We start from the raw sequence: 27364 nt of genomic DNA, 5'->3' as shown, positions 1-27364 counted from the left end.
ACACTTGGTATTATCCACTGGTAAAAAGATTAAATAAGAAAAATTATTTACTGGTATTATATTACACTGCCTATATTAATTTCAAAAAAAGCCAAATAACTAGCATGATTGAAAAAAACTGGATAAAATTTAGAAACCCAAATTGGAAAATACAAGTGGATTTAACTTCTATGGTGGCATAAACCACAAATAGAATATTTGTAAGGAACAACAAATGTAAATTTACAGTATAGTTTATAAATTCTCTATACTGTATATAGACAAAAAATGGTAAAATCTGGTATATGGCCAAGTTCAGATACAGTATAAAAATTATTCTAAAAACTACCTTTGAGGAACCTTAATATATCTAAATTTGCTGATTATAATTAAAGCAGATTATTATGATATAGCAATAAGATACATTTAAATCAATTAATAAAATTGGGCAAAATTACGCAATTCTAGGGCTGGGAGGCCATTCATTGCCGGTGTAAAAAGGGGCACACCCTGGCATCATAAAGGTAAAGTTAGAAGAGGTAGGGCAAGATAAAGTAAAGGGCTAAAAAGTGGGTGCAATTTTGGGGGGGGAGGAGGGGGCAAAGGTGAAATAGTAGAAAAGCGACTGGTAAAGTGTAAGAAATACAAGATATATCTAAAGATGCAACAAGTAAAACATAGGTAAGGGCTTGTGAATATGATGATCTAACAAATTTAAAGAAGATGAAAAGCATTATCCAAGCAAGTATCAATTTCCTACGAGTTAATACTGCTTACAAGCATACTTTAAGTTGGCTGGCTATATTTACTTCTCAATGAATGGAATTATAACATTAACATATAATAAAACAATGAATAACATAATGGCTATGCCTACACTTCGAAATGATAAAAATAAATTTTTGAATATACTTACCCGGTGAATATATAATAGCTAATTTATATATTCACCGGCTAAGTTAAATATTTAAAAATGATATTTTAATTATAAAATAAATTTTTGAATATACTTACCCGGTGAATATATAAATTAGCTATTATATATTCACCGGCTAAGTTAAATATTTAAAAACATGGTTTGCACATGAACTACATGATAAAAGTGTGATTACATATTTACCTCTGCAACTGTTCCAAAGTATAGTGGCTTGTTCCTCCCGTTACTGGGGTTTTGCTTGCTAATAATTCATTTTCCTCTTTAAGGGCCTCATTTTCCTTCTCGAGCATATCATAATTCCTGTTCAACAAATCTCTTTCCTTTTCTATTTCCACCAGCTTCTCCTTGATTAATGATAGTTCCAAATTAAACTCTTCATTACTGGAGAAAATTCCACTGGAATTTCGAAGATTTTCTAGGTGACTTTTTAATTGTTCATTCTTGGCTGTAAGCACTGCAACTTCTTCCATCAATTCATCCTTTTGCTTCTGTAACACTGCAACTTTACCTTTACTTTTCCCCATAGAAACATCAGCAGACGAACTATTCAGAGAGGATTTGTTCAAAACAGTATTGAGACGAGTAGTCAGTTCTTCCATTTTTTCCTCAGATTGTATCCTGTGCTGTTGCATTTTAAGCTCAGAATCTTTAACTTTCTCTTTCAGTTTTTCACATGCTTCAAATTGTTTGGTGTACCCATGTTTCCAGCCAGAGCATTCTTCTGAAAGATTCTCTAGATTCTTATTACTAACTTCTAATTCTTTCTCAAGGACTTTTATTTTGTGCAAAAGACTATCTATCTGCTCTCCAGCAGATTCCGATGAGATTGATTTTCTCAAGACAGCAATTTCTTTTTTATAATCATCTATTTGAATGCTTAAACTTTCTTTTTCTTCCGACCAGATTGCTTTGAGTTTTTCAAAGTCTCCTAGTCTCTCTAATAATGAATCAGTCGTTGTGCTGCCAATCTTAACTTCTTCCTGTAATACAACATTGCTCTTCTTTAAATCAGAGCAATTTTTCTCCATTACACTGTATTCCTCCTCTAGTTTTGCATATTTATTTTTTAGAGACGCAATTTCCTTCTCCAAATTGGCCCTCTGTTGAATAAGCTGTTCATATTCTGTAGAAACTGTATCATTGTGTGAGTAGCTTTCAGTATAGGACTTAGTAGAGAGATTGCCTCTTGTCAAGGTCAACTCATGCAATCTACTATGTGTTTGAGATAATTCCAGCTTTGTTTTTTCAAGTTTTTCTGACATTTCCTCCAGATCCTTTTCCTGTATTTTGGTTTCCTTGTTGAAGTGTTCAACCATCTCATCCATTTCTTTATTGAGTTCTATACATTCTTGTTCTTTGCTGTACAATTCTTCTCTCAATGTTTTAACTAAATCCTCATTAATACTTTTGTCTGCTACTAAAGTGTCAGATGATGAGGTATTGATAGTCATATGTGAATGACTCAGTTTTTCCTTTGTTTCTTTCAACGCTGCCTCCAACTTTTGTATGTTCTCAGTTTGTGAATAGAGTGTTTCATTCATATCCTGAATTTCTACTCTATAATGTTCAACTATGTCATCCATTTCTTTATCGAGTTCTGCACACTTTTTTTCTTTAAGGGCCAATTCTTCTCTAAGTGCTTTAACTACATCATCACGAACACTTTTGTCTGCTACTAAACTATCAGATGATGAGGTGTCAACAACCAATTGTGACTTACTACTCAATTCTATCTTTGTTTCTTTCAACTCTGTTTTTGTCTTCTCTAAGTCTTGGGTGCAAGAAAAGAGGGAGTCGGTCATGTCTTTACTTTCCATTCTGAAATGTTCAATCATTTCGTCCATCTCAGTTTCTAATCTGGAGCACTCCTCTCTCTTGCTTTCCAGATCTTCCTTTACAGTTTTCAATTGTTCTTCTGTTTTCAATAACTTTATAGCAAGATCCTTATTTTCTGCCAAGACAGATTCTATATCTTTAACAGTATTACTATTGATGGATTTCAACTTGAAATCAGAGAGTTGCTTTTCATCTTCACTTAATTTCTGTGACAATTCTGTTTTTTCGGAACATAAAGATTTTAAAGATTCTTCAGCTTCAGCTAGCTTTGATGTCTTAGTTTTTAGTTCAGAAATCAAAGATTTCACTTCTTCACTTTTGTTTGCAATCTCAATTGCATGTTCTTTATTTCTTGTAATCATTTCGTCCTGTTTCAGTGAAATATCACTTTCCAGTTTTTCAATTATTTTCACAAGACCATCAATTTTTTGGCTGTTGGAGTTATGAATTTCTTTGAATTCTTTTTCTTGTAACATCTTGCTTTCCTTTAAGGACTGAATTTCTACATTTTGTTGAAGTATTTTCTGCTCAGAAGCTTTACTGATATCCATAAGAGAAGTCAACTTCTCCTTTAGAGAATCTAACTCTGATGAGAGTTTCGAAATCTCCTGCTTCTTTTCTTCAAGTTCGTCCTTCAATTTCTGCATTTCTTCTATGCCATTTCTGCTGCCCAGCATAACTTTGGTCAGTTCCTCTTCATTTACCTTAAGCTTATCAATGAGTTCTATCTTTTCACAAGCAACTGACGAGAGTTCTTTTTCATACTGTCTCCTCTCCAGATCAAGCTGGGACTGAACTTCCCCTAATGACTTTTCAGCTAAGTCTAGTTTTTCTTCAAGAGTTCTTATTTCTCCGGTTAACCTCTTGCTGTTTAGAGCATCTTTCTCCATCTTGCTGTTCATCTTCTTTAAATCCTCATTTTCTTTATGCAAGTCTTTGACTGACTTTTCCAGTTCACTAAGCTTCACATTCTGAGTCTCCATTTCCCCCTGCAAACTCTTTACTCTCTCCTCATTGGTTAATGCTTCATTTTCCCATTTTGCTGCTTCAGTCAACTGATTATCTTTCATAACAATATCAGTCTCAAACTTCTCAATGATTGCAACCAATTGCTCGATATTACTGCTCTTTTCTTCAAGTTGATTCTTCATAGTTTTTATTCTAGAATTCAGATCTAGAACTTCAGACTTCATATTTTCTACCTCACTCTCAAGTACCTGTATATCCTTAGCCTTTCGTGTTACCTCTGTTTGTTGCACTTCTAAGTCATTTTGCAACTTTGTCCTTTCTTTGGTTAAGTCTTGAATTATTTGTTTCAGCTCATCAAATTCTTTCTCCAGAAGACTTGTTCTTTCAGATTTCACCAACATGTCGGAATTTTGGTCATCGTACAGCTTCTTCAATCTATCATGTTCATCTTGTAAGCTCTCTAGTTGACTTTTCAAGGAATCATAGGTTGTCAATAGGTCTTTACTACTCTGTTCCTTGGTGTTTATGGTTTCAATCATGATCTTCCTATCTTCACTGAGCTCATCAGAAAGTTTAGTCAACCTTTCAATTTCAACTTCCAGTTCTTTCACCTTCTGAGATGTTTCTAACTGAGCATTCTCCATCATATGTTCATTTTCCATTATAAATTTCTCCTTGGAATTCTTCATTTCTTCTACTTCCTTTTCCAAACGTTTAATTTTGTTTTCTTCTGCTTCCAAAGCTACATTCATTACCATTTCTCTATCTGACTTCTCCTTAACTTCTACCTCAAGCAACTGTATCTTACTGGCTTTTTTCTCCAGGTCTTCTGAATAAAATGCTATTTCTAGCTTATGTTCTTCAATTGCTTGGGCCAATTTCTCCTCCATATTATTTTTCAGAGTTTTGAGATTGTAAAGAGAATCCTTGAGCTCATTGCATTCTAATACCTTTGTTTCAAGATCATCTTTAAGTTTTTCGAATTCATCAAGCTTTCCAAGAATGTGATTTCTTTCACTATCATCTTTTTCCCTCATAGAATTATTTTTGGCATCTAACAATTGGTCACAGGACTGTTTCAATTTTTCCTCTTGTTCTTTCAACATAATCTTTTGTTCATCTAGAGAATTCTTAACTTCATCCAAATCTTGCACTAATTTCTGTTTTTCTTCTTCTGTTATCTTAATTATATTTTCCTTTTCTTCAAGTGTCTTTCTAAGGGCTTCCATCTCACTCATTTGAGCACTGCACTTTTCTTTATAGACATCGAGTTGCTCGGTAGCATCTGATAAGCAACTCTGAATCTTCTGACAAGTTTCTTCAAGGGCCAAAAGATCTGCTCCTTTCATTACAAGAGTAGATTCCAAATTTTCAATGATAACTTGGAGAGAAGAGCATTTCTGGCCTAAATCCTCTTCTACTTCATCTTTGGTGGAAGCTTTCTTTTCTACTTCCACCAACGTGTTAATTCTTTTCTCGAATGCCTCCTCCTTTTCCATGAAGTTGGTAATTATACCCTCTAATTCACTTTCTTTCTCATCTATAATACTTGCAATTTTTTCTTCTGTGATTTTCTTTTGGGTTTCCAGTTCTTGCTCTAGTAATTGAATCTTTTCTTGCGCAAGAGCAAGCTCACTTTCTTCAGCTCTTGGGGAGGACATTTTATCAGAATTTTCATTGCTATGCTTTTCCTGGAGATCCTCAAGCACAGACTTGGTCTCTTCTAATGTTTTAGTTCTGACAAGTAAATTTTCTCTTAACTCTTCACAATTTTTTTCTACTTCTCTTAGTAATTCCCCTTTGTGGCAGAGGTCTGCTTTGATGGATTCCAACTCGCTTTCCTTTTCTCTAAGTACCTCTATCATGGCTTTGGTCTCAACCAATTCGATAGTTTTAACATCCAAATCTTCTTTCAACTGTTTGAAGTTGTTCTCTACACCTTCTAATTCTTTCACTTTGAGTTTTAAATCTGTTTTTGTATCTTCTAATTCTTTTTTAACATTGTCAAGTTCTTCTTCCTTTGATTTAAGATCACTAGTCATAACAAGGTTCTCCTCTAACTCTCTAGCTTTCACAGCCAAAGATTCCTTTAACTGCTCAACATTCTTCTCTACTTCTCCTAATAGTTCCACCTTATGAGCCATGTCCATCTTAATTACTTCAAGTTCATTTTTGGCATCATTTAGTTCTTTTTTCTTCCCATTAAGATCCTCAATCATGACCTTGTTTTCAGCCAATTCTTTAGCTTTTACATCTAACTCTTCCTTCAACTGTTCATGGCCCTTTTCTCTTTCCTCAATTACTTTCACTTTGTCACTATGGCTTGTTTTGATAAATTCCAACTCATTTTTTACTTCTTCAAGTTCTTTTTCCTTACCTTCTAGATCTTCTATCATGGCCTTATTTCCATCCAATTCTTTAGCTTTCACATCTAACTCTTCCTTCAACTGTTCATGATTCTTCTCTAACTCTTCAATTATTTTCAATTTGTCACTATGGCTTATTTTAATAATTTCCAATTCATTTTTGACATTAAAAAGTTCTTCTTCCTTAGCCCTAAGATCCTCAAATTTGACCTTGTTCTCTGCCAACTCTCTAGTTTTCTCGACTAAATCTTCTTTTACCTTCTCTAAATGTATCTCTAATTCTTCCAATAGTTTCACTTTAACATTGAGGTTAGCCTTGATTGACTCTAGCTCATTATTGTCCGCTTGGGAATCAATACTTGTTTCTGAAGCAGTTTTTGAAGATTTTTCTTCAAGTTTTTCACAAGTCCTATCCAAATCTCCTATTTCTTCCACTTGCTGGCCAGGGTCACTTGTACTTGATTGCAGTTCCTCTTCAGAGTATACAGTCTGTTTTCCTAACTGTTCCTCATTTAACACTGTCTGGTTTCCTAACTGTTCTTCACTTGACACTGACTCATCATAATCCCTACTAGACTTGCATTCTGAATCAGTTAGTTTTTCAGCCAAGACCTCCTCTTTGTTGATAAGCTTACCTTGTTGGCTAACTTCATCAATCACTACCTCTTTCATAGAAGCCTCTGCATAGCTTGCTTCAGATTCATAAATTTTGATATCCTCTTCTAAATGAGAATTTTCCTCCTTTAACGTTTCCACCTGCCACCGCAAACTGTGAACCTCCTCCTCTACCATACTAAGTTCATCCTTTAGCTTTTGTACTTCTAGCTCCAGAATGCTTTTTTCGGACTGAAGCTTTTTCATTTCAGTGCCCATTGTGTTCAAATCATGCTGGCTAACAGGCAGTGGTGTTGATGCATCACCTGAAGCATTTGAATTATTCAAACTGCTTGACTGCATCTGCAACTCTAAGATTTTGTTCTGAAGAGAAACATTTTCAGAACTGAGTAACTCTAATTGTTGCTTTAATGTCTCATTTTCTTGCACAGGATTAACCTCCATCTCAAAAACGGAGGTTTCAAAAGTGTCATTGCAGAACCTACTATTCACTCCAGCATCAAGTAATTCGTCGGCAAGGGAAAGTGCTCCATGGCGAGGCTTGAAGGCTTGTAAAACAGAGTTCTCGGGACTTTCAACAAAAACAGACCCCAAAGTTTCAGGTTTCCTTTCTAAAGCTGAATCCAGTTTATTCTGTAAGTGTTTAACCTGGGAAACTAAATTACTTTTCTCTTCCCTTAATATTTTCAGCTGTTCTTTCAGACTCATGTGCTCATTTCCAACAGACATGGTATCTAAAATGGAAATGTCAAAACAATCATTTAAAGTCATTTCCATACTAGCACTTGAAGTAGTGCCATCATCTGATGGCAAAACTGAGGTATAGAAAGTATTATTGTCAGTTGATTCTTGAGATGAGCCACCCTCAAAAGTACTTCGGTTCCCTGTGAATTTTGTGTCATATGCATCCTTATATATTGTAGTTTCTGCTACAGTGTTCTGTTCCTCATTAATGTTAAAGACTCCTGTAGATTCCATATTGGGAATGGACTCCTGGAATTTGTCTTCAGGAGTTGCCATTTCTCTATCAAAGAACTGGGTAGAATGAGATATAAAATCAACATAAAAACTCTCTGTTAGTTTCCATAGATCTATTTCTGCTGCTGCCTTTGCCATTATCTGCAATTGAAAAGCCAAAAGTTACTCTCATAAGATTTCAAGAACCCAATTTCTTCTCAAAATATAATCAAACACAAATGGTGTTATAACTTAAGTCTACCCGATACAGTATTCCCTCTAAAGTTATTAAAATTGGTTTTAAAAGCTCAATATCTGTTGAATAAATGGCGTAAAACATTTAACCTTTAATTTATTTATATATTAGCCTAAAATATACAGTATATTTAGGCACTGAATTATATGGATTTGTAGATAGCTATAGGATATCTTCAATGTTCAAGTGTTGACTACGGTATAGCTTCTGTTACTTATAAGAAGGCTAAAACACTGAAGCATCTGACAAGATGAGAGGCCACAGCATCAAGAGAACCATACAAATACTTGGACTGAATTTTAATGGTAAGATGTGGGGGTGACCTTGCTATAAGTTTGAAGCACTTTTTAGATCCTGGTCATTGTATGTTCAAAATATGGTGTCTACTTTGCCCTTGCATGTCTGTAATCCTAAGATATATTAAATTAATTTTTCAACACTTTCTGTACTTTTACTTTGCTTTTATATGTCTTAGTATTGTCTGCATAATCTTACAATAATTAAGAAATAACACTTCACTTACCCATTACATATTTCTAGAAAATATTTTTAAAAACTTTCAGAAACTCATACCTCTGTACATATCATCTGATCAAGAAGTGCATCCTTAAATGAATCTTGCTGATCTTTTTGGTTCTGGTATTGTAATTCTTGGGCCACAAGTGCAGCTTGTAGGTTTAGCAATTGTTGTTTGATTGCTGCCACATCATGAGGCTGAATATATGGTTCACAAAAACTGGTCGAGTTTGTCCCTGGAGTAGTAGGTATCATCATGGATTCCTCTAGTACTTGTAGAGTCTCGGAGAGCTTGCGAGAAATCTTTGACGTGACTGAGGAGTTTGGTTGGCTTGATGGACTAATACCTAAAGTGGAATCAGCATTTTCTACTCCCTCTAGTTTCTCTCTTAGCAGCTCAACCTATAAAAAAGTAAATAAAGCTGATATTTGAAGGCTTAATGAAATAGCCAGAAGGAACTTATAGGTAACTTCCAAAGTATTGCATTTGTAATTATCCGTATTCACTACAAAGCAAAATATAAAATTCATAATCCACTCATAAAAATCAACCAAAATGAAACACAGAGCCAAATTCCAACTCATTTATGACATTAGGTAGAATGTCAAATAAAAATTATTCTCTTACACCTTATCACAAAATCAGCAATTTAAAAAGTGTTATTCCATGAAGATACATTAGAAATGTTATAAAGAATATCTAGCATTGAAAAATAGTTCATAAAAAGCAGCAATAATTCAATTTTAAAAAATTTCTTCTTGTTTATAACTTCACCTAAAGTTCATGTTTCTTTGCTTATATCAACGTTTACAACGGCAAAAAGAAAAGCACTGGGCTTCTTACCACTTATTGCTAGAAGGTTCAATTGCTTTGCTAAAGGCATGTATTTATTGATGAGAAAGATTACAGTATTGCAATTTGGTCTAGGAGAATGTCTATATTTCATGTTTCAAATGTTTTTTTTTTAATGAAATTTTATTCTATTGCATAAAACCCTCTCATTCTTATATTTATGCAAGCGCATATAGTCCCTTATGCAACCCTTTCCTGACTAGGGTCCCTATTTATTTACTTTTCTTTAAGAATTTGGGGTTAATATATTTTTGTTAGTATCCCACACTGTATACTGTACTGTAACACCCAAATTTTCTACGATTGCCTCAGTTTTCTTATTTTCTCAATGGTATCATAAATGTTAGCTGCACATCTCTCCCAAATCATATTCACTAACTAAATATGCCTAAATCACAAAATTTGCCCAGAAAATACTCAGGCAATAATATATTATACTAGCATTTTCTTACTCGTGTGGGCATTTGGTACATGTAGCGTATATATTTCTGGACTTGAGGGAAGGGCTCATCACTACTTCATAAATAACCCTAATTATGTTCTTATGATCCCAGTGGTGAGGAAAGTTAAAGCTCATACTTATGCGTACTAAAATATAATCAACCAATCATTATCCCCAAAAAACTGAAGACCAATTTCTCAAAACATGAATTTATCAGAGAAAAATTGCTACAAATTTTTTACAATGTTGATTGATTATTTCAAACAAAAAGATACGGAAGTTTATAGCCTACAACTTGTACATTCACTTTTTGCAAAAAATGAAAAATTCCATATGAAAAGTAGTCACCCTTGAAAGTGACTTCTATACATTGATACATACATATATATACATTTACCAAGGCATTTCCCCCAATTTGGGGGGTAACCGACATCAAACACATGAAACAGAAAAGGGGACCTCTCCTCTCTACGTTCCTCACAGCCGAACAAAGGACTTAACTGAGTTCGGCTGATACTACTAGGGGTGCCAGAGCCCACCCTCCCTCCTTTACCCACCACAGATGAAGCTTCATAACGCTGAATCCCCTACTGCTCCTACCTCCAGGGTCTTCCAAGGCACCGGAGGAAGCAGCAGGGCCTACCGGAACTGCATCACAATCGCTAGCCATTCATTACTATTTCTAGTACGCTCTCTTGCCTCTCTCACATCTATCCTCCTATCACCCAGAGCTTCCTTGGCCTTCCTCTTGTACTTCTCCCATCAACTCTTGCATTCATCACCTTCTTTAGCAGACAGCCACTTTCCATTCTCTCAACATGGCCAAATCACCTCAACACATTCATATCCACTCTAGCTGCTAACTCATTTCTTACACCCGTTCTCACCCGAAGAGCTCTGCTCCACATGGGCTTGTACCGAGTCTTTTTTTGTAAATATTTTGTATGTAAATATGTTTTTGTCCAATAAACATTATTATTATTATTATTATTATTATTATTATTACTACTTCATTCCTAACCCAATCTACTCGAGATTAACCAGCCATACTCCTTACACACTTCATCTGAAACACATTCAATTTCTATCTCTACATCACTTTCATTCCCCACAACTCCGATCCATACATCACAATTGGTACAATCACTTTCTCATACAGAACTCTCTTTACATTCATGCCCAACCCTGTATTTTTTACTACTCCCTTAACTGCCCCCAATACTTTGCATCTTCATTCACTCTCTGACGTACATCTGCTTCCACTCCACCATTTGCTGCAACAACAGACCCCAAGTACTTAAACTGATCCACCAACTCAAGTAACTTTCCATTCAACATGACATTCAACCTCGCACCACCTTCCCTTCTTGTACATCTCATAACCTTACTCTTACCCATATTAACTCTCAACTTCCTACTCTCTCACACCCTTCCAAATTCTGTCACTAGTCGGCCAAGCTTCTCTTCCGCATCTGCAACCAGTACTGATTTACCTCCCATTCATGGTCATTCTCGTCTACCAGTTTCAATACTCGTCCAAGCACTCGAGCATTCACCTCTCTCACCACTCCATCAACATACAAGTTAAACAACCACGGTGACATCACACATCCCTGTCTCAGTCCCACTCTCACTGGAAACTAATCACTCACTTCATTTCCTATCCTAACACATGCTTTACTACCTTTGTAGAAACTTTTCACTGCTTGCAACAACCTTCCACCAACTCCATATAACCTCATCATATTCCACATTGCTTCCCTATCAACTCTATCATACGCTTTCTCCAGATCCATAAACGCAACATACACCTCCTTACCTTTTGCTAAATATTTCTCGCATATCTGCCTAACTGTAAAAATCTGATTCATACAACCCCTACCTCTTCTAAAACCACCCTGTACTTCTAAGACTGCATTCTCTGTTTTATCCTTAATCCTATTAATCAGTACTCTACCATACACTTTTCCCACCGCACTCAACTAATACCCCTTGAATTACAACACTCATGCACATCACCCTTACCCTTATATAGTGGTACAATACATGCAAACCCAATCTACTGGTACCATTGACAACACAAAATCACAAACTTTAAGTAATTTGTATTTTTCCTAACAGTACTTACCTCGAAGTACTTTCTTAGGAGTACCTGGGATCTCCTCCCTAACCGACCAAGAATTTTGCGCAGTTCCCCCTATCTCCGTTTTCCCTTGTCGGGTCCCTCCGTGGCGGATGGATACATGCCCTGAGGCGACCCGGGGTCAGCGCGCGAGTGTGTGCTACTAGGTCTGTGTCGCCAGTAAGCATATGTTAAGTACTACTTCGAACTCCTGTAAGGCACCCAGGGCAGGATGGGTGGGCAATAACCCGAAAGTAGTTCGAGGTAAGTACTGTTAGGAAAAATACAAATTACTTGATATTTGTGATTTGTTCCAACACGGAGTACTTACCTCGAACTACTTTCTTAGGAGACTTACACTTTAGGGGAAGGGGGGGGGGGGGGGTACTTACAGGCCGGAAGACCCACCACTACCATCCCAGGACACGGGACCTAAATAGGAGGTTAGGTCCAGATGACACAAAGGACAGGGTAGGAGAGTCAGGGGAAGCACGCGAAAGTCTACCTGTTTGTATAACTCACCTTTATGCATAATCCGGACATGGGCTTCCACAACATCCATCTCTCCCATGGGAGGAGGAAAGGAAAGGGAAAAAGGGTAGCAAGGAAAGGGGAGTAAGGAGGAAACTTGTGTCACTTGCAATTACTTCCTTCGGGCTACCCGGGGCTTTAGCCTTAAACTTGTTGCATGGTGGAAATCACTGGTCCAATGGAGGAGTCCAGGGACTTCCTCGTACAGTCTTTCAGGTAGTGGACCGTAAAGGTGGACTGCCTGGACCATGTGCCTGCTCGCATGATTTGGCCTACTGCCATGTTGCTGTCAAATGCCAAAGAGGTGCTAAGACCTCTAATATCATGGGGTCGCGGGGAACCAGGGACTGCAGACCCCTCAATGTCGTAAGCTCTCTTGATGACTTGCCGAAGCCAGAAGGAGATCGTGTTCTTTGACACTGCCCTCTTTACTGGGCCTGAGGAGACAAACAGACTTTTGATGGCTGGCCAGTCTGGCTGTCCTGCTAAGGTATTTCCTGACAGTTCTCACTGGGGACAGGAGGAAGTCTTCCGGGTTGTCTGAGTGAGGGATCACCGGGACCGAGAACCTCTCGAACCTTGGGTCTGCAAAAGCCGGGTTCTGTGTTTTGGCCACAAATTCTAGCAGAAACTCATAGGATACAGTATGTCCTTCCACCCTTTCGAGTGCGAGACCTCGAATGACAAGCTGTGGAGCTCACTCACACGCTTGGCTGAGGCCAGAGCTAGTAAGAACACTGTCTTGAGGGTGAGGCCTTTATCCAGGATATCCTCGAGGGGTTCGAAGGGAGGCCTTGTCAAAACCTTGAGAACCTTGGCCACGTCCCACTGCGGGACCCGAGAGGCGCGGGGGGGGAACAAGATTGCTCGAAACTTCTGACGAGCATGGAAATCTGGCGAGAGGCCCCCGGTCGATGCCCCTGAGTTGAAATACCTGCCCCAGGGCCGCTCGGACACCCTTGATAGCTGGAATGGAGACCCCCAGGTTGTCCCTCAGGTGGACCAGAAAGTCTGCAATCTTGTGGACTGATGCATCCAGAGGTCTCAGAGTCTGTGTGGCACACCACTTCACAAACATGGCCCACTTGGCCTGGTACACCACGCTCGAGGACTTCCAAAGATACCCTAACATCCTCGAAGCTCTCTTCTCCGAGTATCCTTCTTTCCTTAAAAGACGCTCGATAACCTCCACGCGTGTAGCTGAAGGCACTGAGGGTTTTCATGAAACCTTCGAAAGTGGAGCTGGTGCAGCAGATCTTCCCTTATTGGCAGGGGCCACGGAGGAAGGGTGGCTAGGTCCTGTAGATCCACGAACCACTCCCTCTCCGGCCACCTGGGCGCTACCAAAGTCATCCTTGTAGCCCTTGATTGTCTGAGCCTATTGAGCACCTGCCTGAGAATTCCGAAAGGGGGAAAGGCATAAGTGTCGAGTCCGTCCCACGAGTCCTGGCAGGCGTCCTCGAACGCTGCTGCCGAGAGAACAGAACAGAACATGGGGAACTGCGTGTTGAGCCTCGTTGCGAACAGGTCTATCACCGGTGAGCCCCACAACTGGAGGACCTTCTAGGCCACTTGGGAGTGTAAGGACCACTCCGACCCCACTACTTGCCCTGCCCTGCTGAGCCGTTGGCTAGAACGTTTCTCTTTCCCGGAATGAACCTGGCTGTGAGAATGATGTGTTTCCTCTCGGCCCATTCCAGGATCCGAGACGTGAGATTGCACAGCTCCCTTGACCTCAGTCCTCCTTGTTTCTTTATGTAGGCCACCACAGTGGCGTTGTCGCACATGAGGGCTATTGTGTTTCCCTGAAGGCAATGGGCAAATATTCCGAGGGCCTATTGAACCACCAGGAGCTCGAGCAGGTTTATGTGGAGGAGCTTCTCCTCCGAGGACCACTTTCCCTCTGCTGTCTTTTCGAGCAGATGGGCTCCCTACCCCTACTTTGACGCGTCCGTGAAGAGCAACATCTCCGGAGGAGCGGATGCGAACGGCACCCCCCGTAGGGTGTTCGCCCTGTCGGACCACCAGAGGAGCATGTTTCTGGTGGCTGGAGTCATCCCGACTAAGGCCTGAGGCGGGTCTCCCGGTGACCAGAAGTCCTTCAGATTCCACTGGATCGGCCTCAGCTTGAGTCTCCCCTGAGGAGCTAGCTTCTCCAGTGAGACCAGGTGACCCATGAGTCTCTGCCAATCCTTGGCTCTCATCGGTGCATTTGTTAGGAATGGTCGCATAACCTGATCAAGATTGTCCAGCCTCTCTTGAGAGGGGAATGCCCTTGCTAACTGGGAGTCCAGGACCATCCCTAGGTACGTCATCCTGGTGGTGGGGACCAACTGGGACTCCTCTAAATTGATGGTAACCCCCAGTTCTCTGCAGAACTGTAACAGCTTTGCCCCCTGCTCCTTTAAGGCTGCCTCTGAGGCTGAAAGCAGCAACCAGTCGTCGAGATACCTGATCAGCCTGATGCCCTGCTTGTGTGCCCAGGCTGATACTACGGTGAACACCCTCGTGAACACCTGAGGAGCCGTTGACAGGCCGAAGCAGAGGGTCCTGAACTGTAGAGACTGGGATCCCCACTTCCCCTGAGAAACTTTCTGCTGGAGGAGTGTACGAGGATCTGAAAGTAGGCGTCCTTGAGGTCCAGGGACATCATGAAATCCCCTTCTTTCAAGGCTGCCAGTACCGACTTCGGCGTGTCCATCTTGAAGGACGTGTTCCTAATGAACTTGTTCAGGGCCGAGAGGTCGATGACTGATCTCCAACCTCCCATAGCTTTCTCCACCAGGAAGAGCCTGCTGTAGAACCCCAGGGATGATTCCTGGACGGGTTGCAGTGCTCCTTTGTTCAACATGGCTGACACCTCCTCCTGCAAGGCTGCTCTCATCTTGTGATCCTTGGGGGCCAGCCACTCCGCCCTATGTTCCGGAATCAGAGGGGGCGGCTCTGTCAGGAAGGGAATCCTGTATCCCTCTCTGAGGACTGCCACGAACCACGGGTTCGCACCGTTGTCCTGCCAAGCTTGCCAATAGTGTTTGAGGCATCCCTCCATCTGTGGCGTGGGAAGGTGTAGGAGGCTTCCCTTCCTATCTCCTTCTGAGGACGGTTTGAGCGGCCTCGTCTCGAGCCCGCGTATTTCTGTCTAAAGGAGGCCTGGGTTGGGGCACCACTTCTGCGGGACGGCCGCGGGGACTGATGCCAGGAAGGAGAGGGGGACTCCTGTCTAGCTGGTGGCGTAGGCGGGTAGGCCCCGTCCACAGACGGTCTTCTATGGGAAGGACCTTTAGCCGTTGGCTGTCTGGGCTCCGCCAAGTCTTAAATTAAGTTTCCCCACTCTCTCCATAGTTTCTGCTACCGTCTGAAGGGGGAACAGGGTCTCACTCCACACCAGAGCATTTCTCAGGAATTTTGCCTCACATTCGGGAAGTCTACGGGGGAGCCTGTTAAGCACCGTATCTCTCCTCCTTAATACCCAGTTTGCTGTCTGGGTCAGGGACTGGAACGTAAGGAACTTCATGGCTTTGCCCCCCCAACGTAGGAGTTCATGTAGTAGAGCTTGATTCTCCGCCACCGAGAGATCGTGGAGAGCTGGAAACCTGCTAGGGTGCAGGCCCACCAGTCCAGCCAGGAAGCCACATTTATGATGTCCTGCGATGTGTCCTCCATCATAGCGGCCTCCACCTGAGAGAAGACCACTGGGGCAGTAAGGCTCCTGTCATCCATACTGCCCTGGCTCAGAGTCGCGACGGCTTCTTCCAAAGTCCGAGGCCCCGCAGGCCGTCCGTCTGGCACATAAAATTTCTTCTGGGTCCTCAGTCCAGGCAGGGGCTTGAAGGACCCTTGGGCTCTGAGGGAGTTCTTGGACCCCGAGACAAACCGGTCGACGTGGTCCATGCCCAGGGCCACGTCCGGAGCCAGAGGTAGGGTCAAGGATGATTTCTGTTGTACTGGGTTATCCACCATCCTTCCCAAACTCGAAAGCCAGGCCTACTCTGAGGACGGTTTAGGCTCGTCTAGCCTGTGGTAGTGCCGAATCAGTGCCAACACCTTCCTGTAGGAGGATACTTCATTGGGAGAACATTCGCCAGTATCTAATAAGCCCTCTACCACTTGATCCTCCATGTCGGCTGTATCCTCGATCACGGATGGATCCGTGGGGGCGGCCGTATCCCTGACATCCGGCTGGCTCAATGGAGTGGCTGCCTCCATCACGGATGGAGCCGCCGAGGCGGAGGTAGCCGTCATGGGTCTACCCCCTCCCGGGGGAAATCCGTGGAGAGTGACTGCCCTGCTGTGCCAGCGGCTGCATCCGATGCCTGGATGGAGCCGGTGAGATTTTGGGTGTGGGAGCAATGCTGCCGGGCTGAGCCAGCGGCTGCCTCCGCTGAACGGATGGAGCCGGTGACTTGCCGGGCAAGGGCAAGGGAAAGTTAAAGTGTGCCAACGGCTGCATCCGAAGCGTGGACGGCGCCGAAGAGACACTGAGCAAGGGCGCGGAAGCGGCTCCAACGGCCACCGAGGCAGGCACTGGAGCGGCAAGAGCTGTTCGACCCGCAAGGGGGAAAAGTCACTTTATTCCTCTTCTTTCTGGAACACTTCTTCTTGTTCTTCCTCATAACCCTGGCCTTCTTCCTCAACGGGCCTGAGTTCGAGCTCGACTTCTTTCTCTTTTTCCTCATTTCCCGGTCGCTGGAGTCTTCCGACGATGACGAGCTGGAGGACGAGATAACGTCCGAGGAAGATAAGCTATCCGAGTCTTCTGCCACCAACCTGGGGGCTTGCAATTGTGCTACCGGGGGTGACGGGTTCCATGAAGTCAGGCGGTAGCGCGACCAAAGGCGCCGGGTGCGTGCGTAGTGACCCACGTGAGGCAAACCAGCCAGAGAACTCTTCTTCCTGCCGCATGGGTGACCTGAAGGGCGTCCTTGGTACCGTCCACACAATGGAGTCAGGGTCCAAAGAGCACGTGGCTTGCCTTTCTCTGTCTCGATCGCCCCCGGAAACCGCTGTTCCTGAAAAACATTGCCACGATGGGGGGGAAGGAGCTGGTGTTCCAGACCTCCCCCACACTGGGTTTTCACTCGAGACGGATCCTGCGGGCACCAGAACCTCATCTGCGGAAAGCACTTCCGTCACAATAGCAGACTCCCCACTCGTCTGCGTAGGCACAATGCAATTAGAATCAATGAAATCAGACTCATGGGGAACAGCAATGGGCTGTTTCCCCACAACGGACTTACCTCGTCCCCTACTGGGTAGAGAAAGGGGAAGGAGAACCCCTCTCCGAAGGAGCTGACGGAGACGTCAACGGCAAGCCGATACCAGGCGACCGCTTCGACACCCTCTTCTTCTTTGTTCCGGACAAAGTCCACTGCAGCTACAGCCAGGACGCACACTCCGGAAACGTGGAGGCAGGCGAGCACACACTGCCTCTACACGAGGAGCACAACGTGCGGATCGACGCTCGACTTAGAGAGCCATGCCCCGCATGACTTACCGGCCTTGGGCACGGGAAAACGACGTTGGGATTCCATACGGGAATACTGTACACAAGCAACACAAGTAACACAAGGAAAGGATATGGACGGGAGAGCACAAAGGGAACACGTGTAACATAATGGTGGGTCGTACGGGATGTGAGAGAGCGGCGAGATGTTATCTACGCCGCGACCAGATGCTTACTGGCGACACAGACCTAGTAGCAAACTCTCGCACGCTGACCCCGGGTCGCCTCAGGGCACGTATCCATCCGCCACGGAGGGACCCGACAAGGGAAAACGGAGATAGGGGGAACTGCGCAAAATTCTTGGTCGGTTAGGGAGATCCCAGATACTCCAAAGAAAGTAGTTCGAGGTAAGTACTACGTGTTGGAACAAACACACATTAAACAATCTCACCAACCATTCAAGTACAGTCACACCCCCTTCCTTCAACATCTCAGCTCTCACACCATCCATACCAGATGCTTTTCCTCTCGTTTCATCTAGTGCTCTCCTCACTTCATCTATTGTAATCCCTCTCTCATTCTCATCTCCCATCACTGGCACCTCAACACCTGCAACAGCAATTATATCTGCCTCCCTATTATCCTCAACATTCAGTAAACTTTCAAAATACTCCGCCCACCTTTTCCTTGCTTCCTCTCCTTTTAACAACCTTCCATTTCCATCTTTCACTGTCTCTTCAATTCTTGAACCCACCTTCCTTACTCTCTTCACTTCTTTCCAAAACTTCTTATTCTCTTCATATGAATGACCCAATCCCTGACCCCACCTCAGGTCAGCTGCCCTCTTTGCCTCACTTACCTTGCGCTTTACTTCCACATTTTTCTCTCTATATCTTTCATACTTCTATACACTATTACTCTGCAGCCATTCTTCAAAAGCCCTCTTTTTCTCTTCCACTTTTACCTTCACTCCTTCATTCCACCATTCACTGCCCTTCCTCATGCTGCCTCCAACAAACTTCTTGCCACACACATCACTTGCAATCCCAACAAAATTTTCTTTTACTAACTTCCACTCCTCTAAATTACCAGTTTCTCTTACTTTCACTTTGTCATATGCCATTTTCAACTTTTCCTGATAATTACTTTTTACCCCCGGTTTTATTAGCTCTTCAACCCTCACTACCTCCCTTTTACATCCACCTACTCTATTCCCCACCTCTTTTGCTACAACTAATTTTCCTTCCACCAAAAAATGATCAGACATACCGTTAGCCATACCTCTAAACACGTGCACGTCTTTCAATCTTCCAAACATTCTTTTAGTTATCAACACATAATCCATTAATGCCCTTTCTACCACTCTTCCATTTGCCACTCTTACCCATGTATACTTGTTTTTATCTTTATTTTTGAAAAAGCTAGAACTTATCACCATCTCTTGCTCAACATACATATCTACCAGTCTCTCACCACTCTCATTTTCACCTGGTACGCCATACTTCCCAATGACACCTTCTACCTCTCCAGCGCCCACTCTAGCATTTAAGTCACCCATGACAACTACATAATTCCTTCTACCCAGTCCTTCTACACACCTAGTTAATTCATTCCAGAACTCATTCCGCTCTTCTTCACTCTTCTCACAACCTGGCCCATACATACTGATAAACGCCCAACATTCCCTACCCAACCTAACCCTTACCAACAATAACCTAGATGATATCTCCCTCCATTCCACTACTTTACCTGTCATCCATTCACTCAGCAATAAAGCCACACCTTCTCTTGCTCTTCCCCTTTCAATACCAGACACTCTACCACACATTTCACCAAACATCACTTCACCTTTCCCTTTTATCTTTGTCTCACACAAGGACAATATATCCATCCTTCTATTCCTAAACATACTTCCAATCTCACATTTTTTAGCAATCGTACTACATCCACGCACATTCAAACACCCCAAAACTAGAGTGCGGGAAGCAGTCACTATACCCCCAGCTCCACTTCTTTGAAGTCTCACAGGATTATAAGACAGGAGAGGGGGTTCCCAGCCCCCTCGTCCCGTCCCTTTTAGTCGCCTCTTACGACATGCAGGGACACGTTGGTGCTAGTCTAATTGTTTTTATGCCCCACAGCCACAGTACACTACATAAAAAAAAGAGAGAGAGAGAGAGAGAGAGAGAGAGAGAGAGAGAGAGAGAGAGAGAGAGAGAGAGCGAGAGCGCGCGAGAGAGAGAGAGAGAGAGAGAGAGAGAGAGAGAGAGAGAGAGAGAGAGAGAGAGAGAGAGAGAGAGAGAACCTACCTCTAATTCCAATTCTTGAATACGCTTAGTTTCATGAGAGCCTTCTTTCTGTGTTAGTGTTGACTGTAAGAGTTCAATATCGTTCTTCAATGTTGAATTTTCCTTTTCAAACATCTTTGCAAGATCTTCAGCTTTGTAAAGTTCAGTTTTCAGGATTTCAATCTCGGATACTTGGGTTTCCATTTTCTTCACTTTCTCTTCAAGTACAAGAACCTAAAAACAATATCTGGTTAATTTTTCAATCAAATAAACTAATTCCAAATTGAGAACCAAAAATAGACAAGTAATATGATGGGCATTAAAGCAGATGGTACCAGAGAGAATTTCAAATGTTCAATATTAAATCAACTAGTCTTCATGTAAGAAACATATCCCAAGAAATTATGCTCCTAAATTACAATTATATACATGCTTATAACACAAACTACTTACTTGTGACAATTGAATGGATTGCTCTTTTAATTGATCTTCATACTCCTGCTGCTTAGCAAGAGCATCTTGCAACTGCTTTTTGAGCTCATCAGGATTTACATCAGACCTGCAAAGGAATTAAAAATGCAAAAAAAATTATCTTTCTCTTTATCAAAAAAAAAAAAAAGGAATAAAAGTGCTATATTATATATTTAGATCTTTAATTTCATAAAAACCTTATGGTACAGTACTGATACCACCTCTCAAAGCTAATTAAGACACTTTAGTGCTACAAGAATAAGATATGGAAAATAAACTACTTTTTATTGGCATAAAAATTTATAAAGCAAGTAGCCTATCTCCTTAAATAGGTGGTAAATGAAAAGTTATGCATTCTGAATGTGAAATTATTCTTCTAATGTATTGTAAATATGTCTAGTATAAGAAGGGTTGCCTCAATAACATTCAAGTACAGTAGGGTACTTTGGCACATTAGACAAAACTGAATTAGAAATAAAAAATTCTAAAGAAAAGTCTTTGGTATTCATTTTCAAAAATCACAAATAAAACATTTATGATTTTTTTAAATCAATGACAAGTAAAATTACTGTATAAAAAAGAAACAATCATTCAAAAGATTTTGATCAAATTAATAAAAAATTAAGGAAAAAAAGTCTTTATATTCATATTCAGTTAATAATCAAAGTTTGAAATTCTAAGATTATAATTAAAAAAAAAAATATGTACAGTACTAAGGCAATACTTGTGAGGGAAGTATACATCGCCTTCTGTGCTATACTGTATATCCTTATCTACTGAAGAGGAAAAACTAACAAGTATTTATTGGCTAGGGTGCTTAAAATTGGCAATCCATATTTATTAAACTTTCACAACTCCTTAACAAACTGAATTGCCTTCTAATTGATGTTTCTCTAGTGAGAGGTATCTATATCTCATCATAATTGTTTGGACAAATCCCTTGAATTTGATCTCACTAATGCCTTATAAAATTGTGACAGTTTTTAACATAATCACTTGGTTGAAATACACAGAAAAGTTACCAGTTTGTTGACCATGAAATGCATATTTAATAATACAATAATAACAAAAATAATAATGTTTTTTGCTATTTATCCCTAATAAAAAAGGTAATATCTAATTACACACAACTTTCATATTTAAATAGGCAGGTACTTTTTTTAAGTAAAATAAGGAAGTTAGGGAAGGCATAAGCTGATAATATGTACACACTCAAGTACCCACACTTCTGCAAACTGACAGTTAAATTCACAATCTACCATAACATAGAGAAAGGTACGGCTAAGAGAGATACCAAAGTTTGTTTTCTTTGTTAATGAAATTACTAACACTTAGGTCAAATGACAGGAAGAGTAGAGTACTGTATATGGATAAACACATAATGAGATGATCTTGCCATGTCAAGATCACATTATGGTACTTCATTTTTCAATCTAACAAGCCCAATCTGCATTCGCAGGTTAGCCATCTCTCTTTCTTAACTGTTTTCAATAAGATTAATCTTTTGTGACTTGGATGGTTGAATGATAACTAAATTTTTCCAACTGTGTAGCATTGATAATACAGTACTGTATATACAATACTGTTCTATCCTGCTAGTATTCAGGAATGGTACTAGTCACTGATAGTTGCGTATAAAATAGGGATCGCTGATATATAAGTTTTGACCCCGAGGAGCAAGTGCAAGGACCATATGCAGTTATTAAATGTTGAAAACTTTGCAAAAGTTAATATTTTCTACTTCTACAAAACCTCCCTATAGACCGGATTTAGCCCCGAAATACTTCTAATTGTTCCCAAAATAGAGAAAGGACTTGGAAGGATAAAATTTCTTATCAAGAGAAGTTCAAGCTGAATTTAGGAATTGGAACATATTTATACTAGAAAATTTCTTCATGGACTGGATAAAAATAGATTTGAGCATTTAGAAAAATTTTGTCTTTTCCAAAACATTAAATTTTAGGAAAAATAAGTTTAGAAAACAGAATCCCAGTAAGTCCAATCTGCTTACACTAAAACTACGTGTCACTACCTTATGCAAGAAACGAAAGCTCAGGCTCATACAAAAAGTCTATTCTTGGCACTCAATTCTGAAGAGCTTTCATTTTACTTTCTAAATGTGGAAAGTAGACTAGCAGATTAGATAAAGTAATTATTGGTAGAGGTCAAGGCTGTGTGCTCTTAGAACCTTTCGAGATTTAATCCACTTACAGGACCTAAGCACAGGTCTACATGTCACGAATTACTACTTCATCTATGGTCTTTAATTACAGTATTATCATTATTAGCCAAGTTACAATACTAATTGGAAAAGCAGGATGCTATAAGCCCAAGGGCTCCAACAGGAAAATAATAGTCCAGTGAGGAAAGGAAATAAGAAAATAAATAAAATGCAAGATAAGTAATGAAAAGTTAAAATAAAATATTTCAAGAAAAGTAACGACAAACAACTTTCATATATAAACTATAAAAAGATTTACATCAGCTTGTTCAACATAAAAACATTTGCTGCAAGTTTGAATGTTTGAATTTCCACCGATTCAACTTGGCAGGGTTGTTTTTATTTAAATCAAATTATTTAAATCAAAGCAAAAAAATCATGATTCAAATCAATTTAAATCAGAGTTTTTAAACAAATCATGATTTAATGCAATATAGTGTCAGAAATCACATACATACATATACCAAGGCACTTCCCCCAATTTTTGGGGGTAGCCGACATCAAACAAATGAAACAAAAAAGGGGGACCTCTCCTCTCCACGTTCCTCCCAACCTGACAAGGGACTCAACCGAGTTCGGCTGGTACTGCTAGGGTGCCACAGCCCATCCTCCCCCCGTTATCCACCACAGATGAAGCTTCATAACGCTGAATCCCCTACTGCTGCTACCTCCGCGGTCATACAAGGCACCGGAGGAAGCAGCAGGGCCTACCGGAACTGCGTCACAATCACTCGCCATTCATTCCTATTTCTAGCACGCTCTCTTGCCTCTCTCACATCTATCCTCCTATCACCCAGAGCTTCCTTCACTCCATCCATCCACCCAAACCTTGGCCTTCCTCTTGTACTTCTTCCATCAACTCTGGCATTCATCACCTTCTTTAGCAGACAGCCATTTTCCATTCTCTCAACATGGCCAATCCACCTCAACACATTCATATCCACTCTAGCTGCTAACTCATTTCTTACACCCGTTCTCACCCTCACTACTTCGTTCCTAACCCTATCTACCCGAGATACACCAGCCATGCTCCTTAGACACTTCATCTCAAACACATTCAGTTTCTGTCTCTCCGTCAGAAATTACTTTGGAAAAAAGAAAATTTCTAAAATTAATTACTTTTATAAGTGTTGCAACAAATGAACATAATCCTAGTTAATATCTATAACATTTCGGGTAAACTTGGTGTTCTTAAGAAATGAAGTTGTTCTTGCAATTATACCAATTATAAAGGTGTTTATTTTTTTAACAGCGTTAATAAGAATAAAAAATTTTGTTGCACATGGAGAAGTACTAAATATGATTTTAGTTTTATTCATTATTATGTAACTGCTGTATATTCCAATTTTTTTTATTGCAAGTTTCACTTATTTTTGTGTACTTATGTACGAGTATCATTAGTCTAAATTTTGGTTTTTAAGAAAAAAAAACTCATCTTGATTATGTATATTAAACTTTGATTCATTTAACATAGATCAAGTTCTATACCAGAAAATACCTTCATAAGATAAACAATCAGCAACAGCAAAAGGGTAACTATGGAAAAAATTACTGTAATTTAAATGAAAAAAAAAATATGATTTATTTATTTTTATCTTTTTTTTTAAGAAAAAATTCTTGATACTTTTCAACCCTGAAACAGATGGAACAAAAGTTCTAGAATTCTTGCTAACTCGTGGAAAATAACAGACAACTTTGGAGCCAAGACATCTGCAGTCTTTATAAAATCATAGGAAAAGTACAGTGGAACCTCTACATACGATCTTAATTCGTTCCAGAAACTGCTTCGTATGTTAAAACAATCATATGTTGGAGCAAATATTCCCATAAGAAAATACTGTAATTTGTATAATTCGTTCCACATCCCCCAAAAACCTATAATAACTCCTTAATAAATTACTACATATAATTACACATAACAATAACATGATTGCATAATATGAAAGAAGGATGTAAAAAAGATAATTATAAAGAAATAATAAATAAAAAAATGTGTTTTTGTTGTCACTTTACCTTAGAGATAGGCCAACGCAAGTGTAGGAATTCCTACGATCGGCGAGAAGGTAGACATGGTGTTAATATGTTCTTTAAATAAATACTCTCTCTCTCTCTCTCATTCTTCTTCACTGTTAGAGAGAGAGAGAGAGAGAGAGAGAGAGAGAGAGAGATTAAACAAAAAAATTACATGTAACTAAAAAAGCAATATCAGCGAATCTGAATTCCTTTATTAACTAAAACAAATATTGATACAAACACACTCGTGTGCATATGCACACACACACACAGGTGTAGGAATTCCTATGCAGGAGGAGACACGATCGGCGAGGAGGTAGACATGGTGACTGCGATAACGTACTGTAACTTACACTACGGAAACTTTAATCTAACTTAGCTTATTTATTTTTTTTTTTTTTCATATTTCATATTTTTTTACATTTTTTTTTTCCTTTTGATTTTTAATTTTCATCACTTTCAGTGACGAGTTACGGTACGTTATCGCAGTCACCATCTCTACCTCCTCCCCGACCGTCTGTCTACTACTGCGTAGCAATTTCTACACCTGTGTGTGTTTGTGCATATGCACAAGAGTCTGTTTGTATTAATATTTGTTTTAGTTAATAAAGGAATTCAGATTCGCTGTTATTACTTTATTGATTACATTTAATTGTCTTTCAAATCGTTGACACTGTTAAAAATCATATGTACTCTAAACACATTTTTGTTTAAAATATATATATATATATATATATATATATCTCATAAAAAAATAATAGATGTCTCTAACACTACAGTATAGCAGCGAAGAAGAATAAGAGAGAGAGAGAGAGAGAGAGAGAGAGAGAGAGAGAGGATATTTTATTCAAAGAACATGTTAATTCTATGTTTAGAGAAACAGAAAAAGAGAGAGGACTTTTTTAAAAGAGCTTGTTAATACTATCTTAGTTTTCTTTGCTTCACTTTTTTCTTTCTTTCTGTTCATCACGCAGGCCCTTCTCACAAATGATCGTTGCCAACAATCTCTTTGTCCTTTATCCCTATCAACAAAAGGCGTTCTATCTCTTCCAGGGTATTGCTACGATGTATCGTAATAATGGTGATCCCCTTCGATGGTTTGACTGCTTTAATGGCTGCCTTCTGCTTGATGATCGTCGAGATCATAGGCCTATTCCGGCCATATTGTTTAGCCATTTCACTCACATGCACACTGCTCTCATGTTTTTCTATAATTTCTTGTTTCAATTCTAATGAAAGAATTTCCATCTTCCTTTTCTCACCACTACAGTACCTGTACTGAAACTTAGCTTCTTAGGCACCATGATTATAGGTAAAATCAAAAAGGAAACGTGAGAAAAGGAAGAAAATAAGCACTGTTAATAAAAGACCAAACAGAGGACAACCACACGATACACACAAGAACAGAGAACAGAGCACTCGATGCTCAATGGCGTCCCTCTTACGTGCTGCCATCTACCGGCGTTAACAAGATCTACATCAGATGTTGGAGCATTACTTCCGAGTGTCGAGACAAAAATCTAATGGAATTTTACTTTGGATGTTGGAACAATCGTATGTAAAGACAATCGTATGTAGAGGTTCCACTGTACCACTTGGATCTACACCTCCATAGGCATCAAGGTCCATCAAGTGAGCTTTAATTTAACAATATTGAAAAGCTAGTTGAGTTAGGTCTCAGGAAAACAGGAATAAGAAAAATCAAGTTTCTCATTACAGACGCTCCCCAAGATACGAACATCCGTGTTACGAACACAAATTGACGGAAGTCCAAACATGTTTGTAAACATCCGTAGATTTCATCGCAAGTTTAAATTTTGAAATTAGCACCACTCCCGACTTGTATTGACTATATGTTGATTTTGTTATTACCAATGTTCTACTTAATTTTTCTTAGGACTTCCAAATAAATTAAATGAATGCAATTTATATAATGTTTTTCTTTATGACGCCGCCTAAAACGGAAACCTTCCGTCATAATAAACAAACGAAGGCATTAAACGTGCATGATGAAAGTGATAAATAATTATATTAAAAGCTTTTAGTAAATATGTTATTACAAATATTATTTACCGTATCTATATAAAATCCTACATACGTAGCAAAGTAAGAAAACTATTTTTTTTTGGGGGGGGCCGCGTTTAATCATCAATAACAAACTGCCGCTAATGACAGAATGATAATTTACGATAATTCTAAACTGTTACTAAAGATGATTGTCCATTCCATATCCAAAATACTTTTCCTAACTTCAGTTATAAGTCAACTTGTACCCCCCTCAATTATGAAACCATCTAAAATAAAAAGTATCAGAAGAAGCAAGTACTGGCCCGATTTTTAAAGTTGTCGAACAATGAAGTTACCGCTATAACGTTCGATGTGACAGATGGTACGAGATTGAAGAAAGTAAGGAAAATTAAATCATGATTGATTTTCAATATAAATGAAACTTTGAGGAGCAACAAAGATATCATTTGTTAGAGAGAGAGAGAGAGAGAGAGAGAGAGAGGAGAGAGAGAGAGAGAGAGAGAGAGAGGAGAGAGAGAGAG

General features: G+C 40.0%; 1 protein-coding gene across 1 annotated transcript in view; it reads right to left on the bottom strand.

Annotated features, from left to right (window-relative positions):
• Positions 1–27364, bottom strand: part of LOC137625304 (centromere-associated protein E-like) — a 138239-nt gene that overhangs the window by 51465 nt on the left and 59410 nt on the right. Inside the window, exons 17-20 of the mRNA XM_068356137.1 lie at positions 20564–20669; positions 20132–20344; positions 8489–8833; positions 1100–7821 (exon numbers count right to left, since the gene is read on the bottom strand). Coding sequence (XP_068212238.1) covers positions 1100–7821; positions 8489–8833; positions 20132–20344; positions 20564–20669 — 7386 coding nt within the window. The remainder of the gene's footprint in view (positions 1–1099; positions 7822–8488; positions 8834–20131; positions 20345–20563; positions 20670–27364) is intronic.

Source organism: Palaemon carinicauda, chromosome 2 (assembly GCF_036898095.1).
Source record: "Palaemon carinicauda isolate YSFRI2023 chromosome 2, ASM3689809v2, whole genome shotgun sequence".
NCBI lineage: Eukaryota > Metazoa > Arthropoda > Malacostraca > Decapoda > Palaemonidae > Palaemon > Palaemon carinicauda.
Note: the sequence above shows the minus strand (reverse complement) of the source record. Positions and strands in the feature narration are given on the sequence as shown.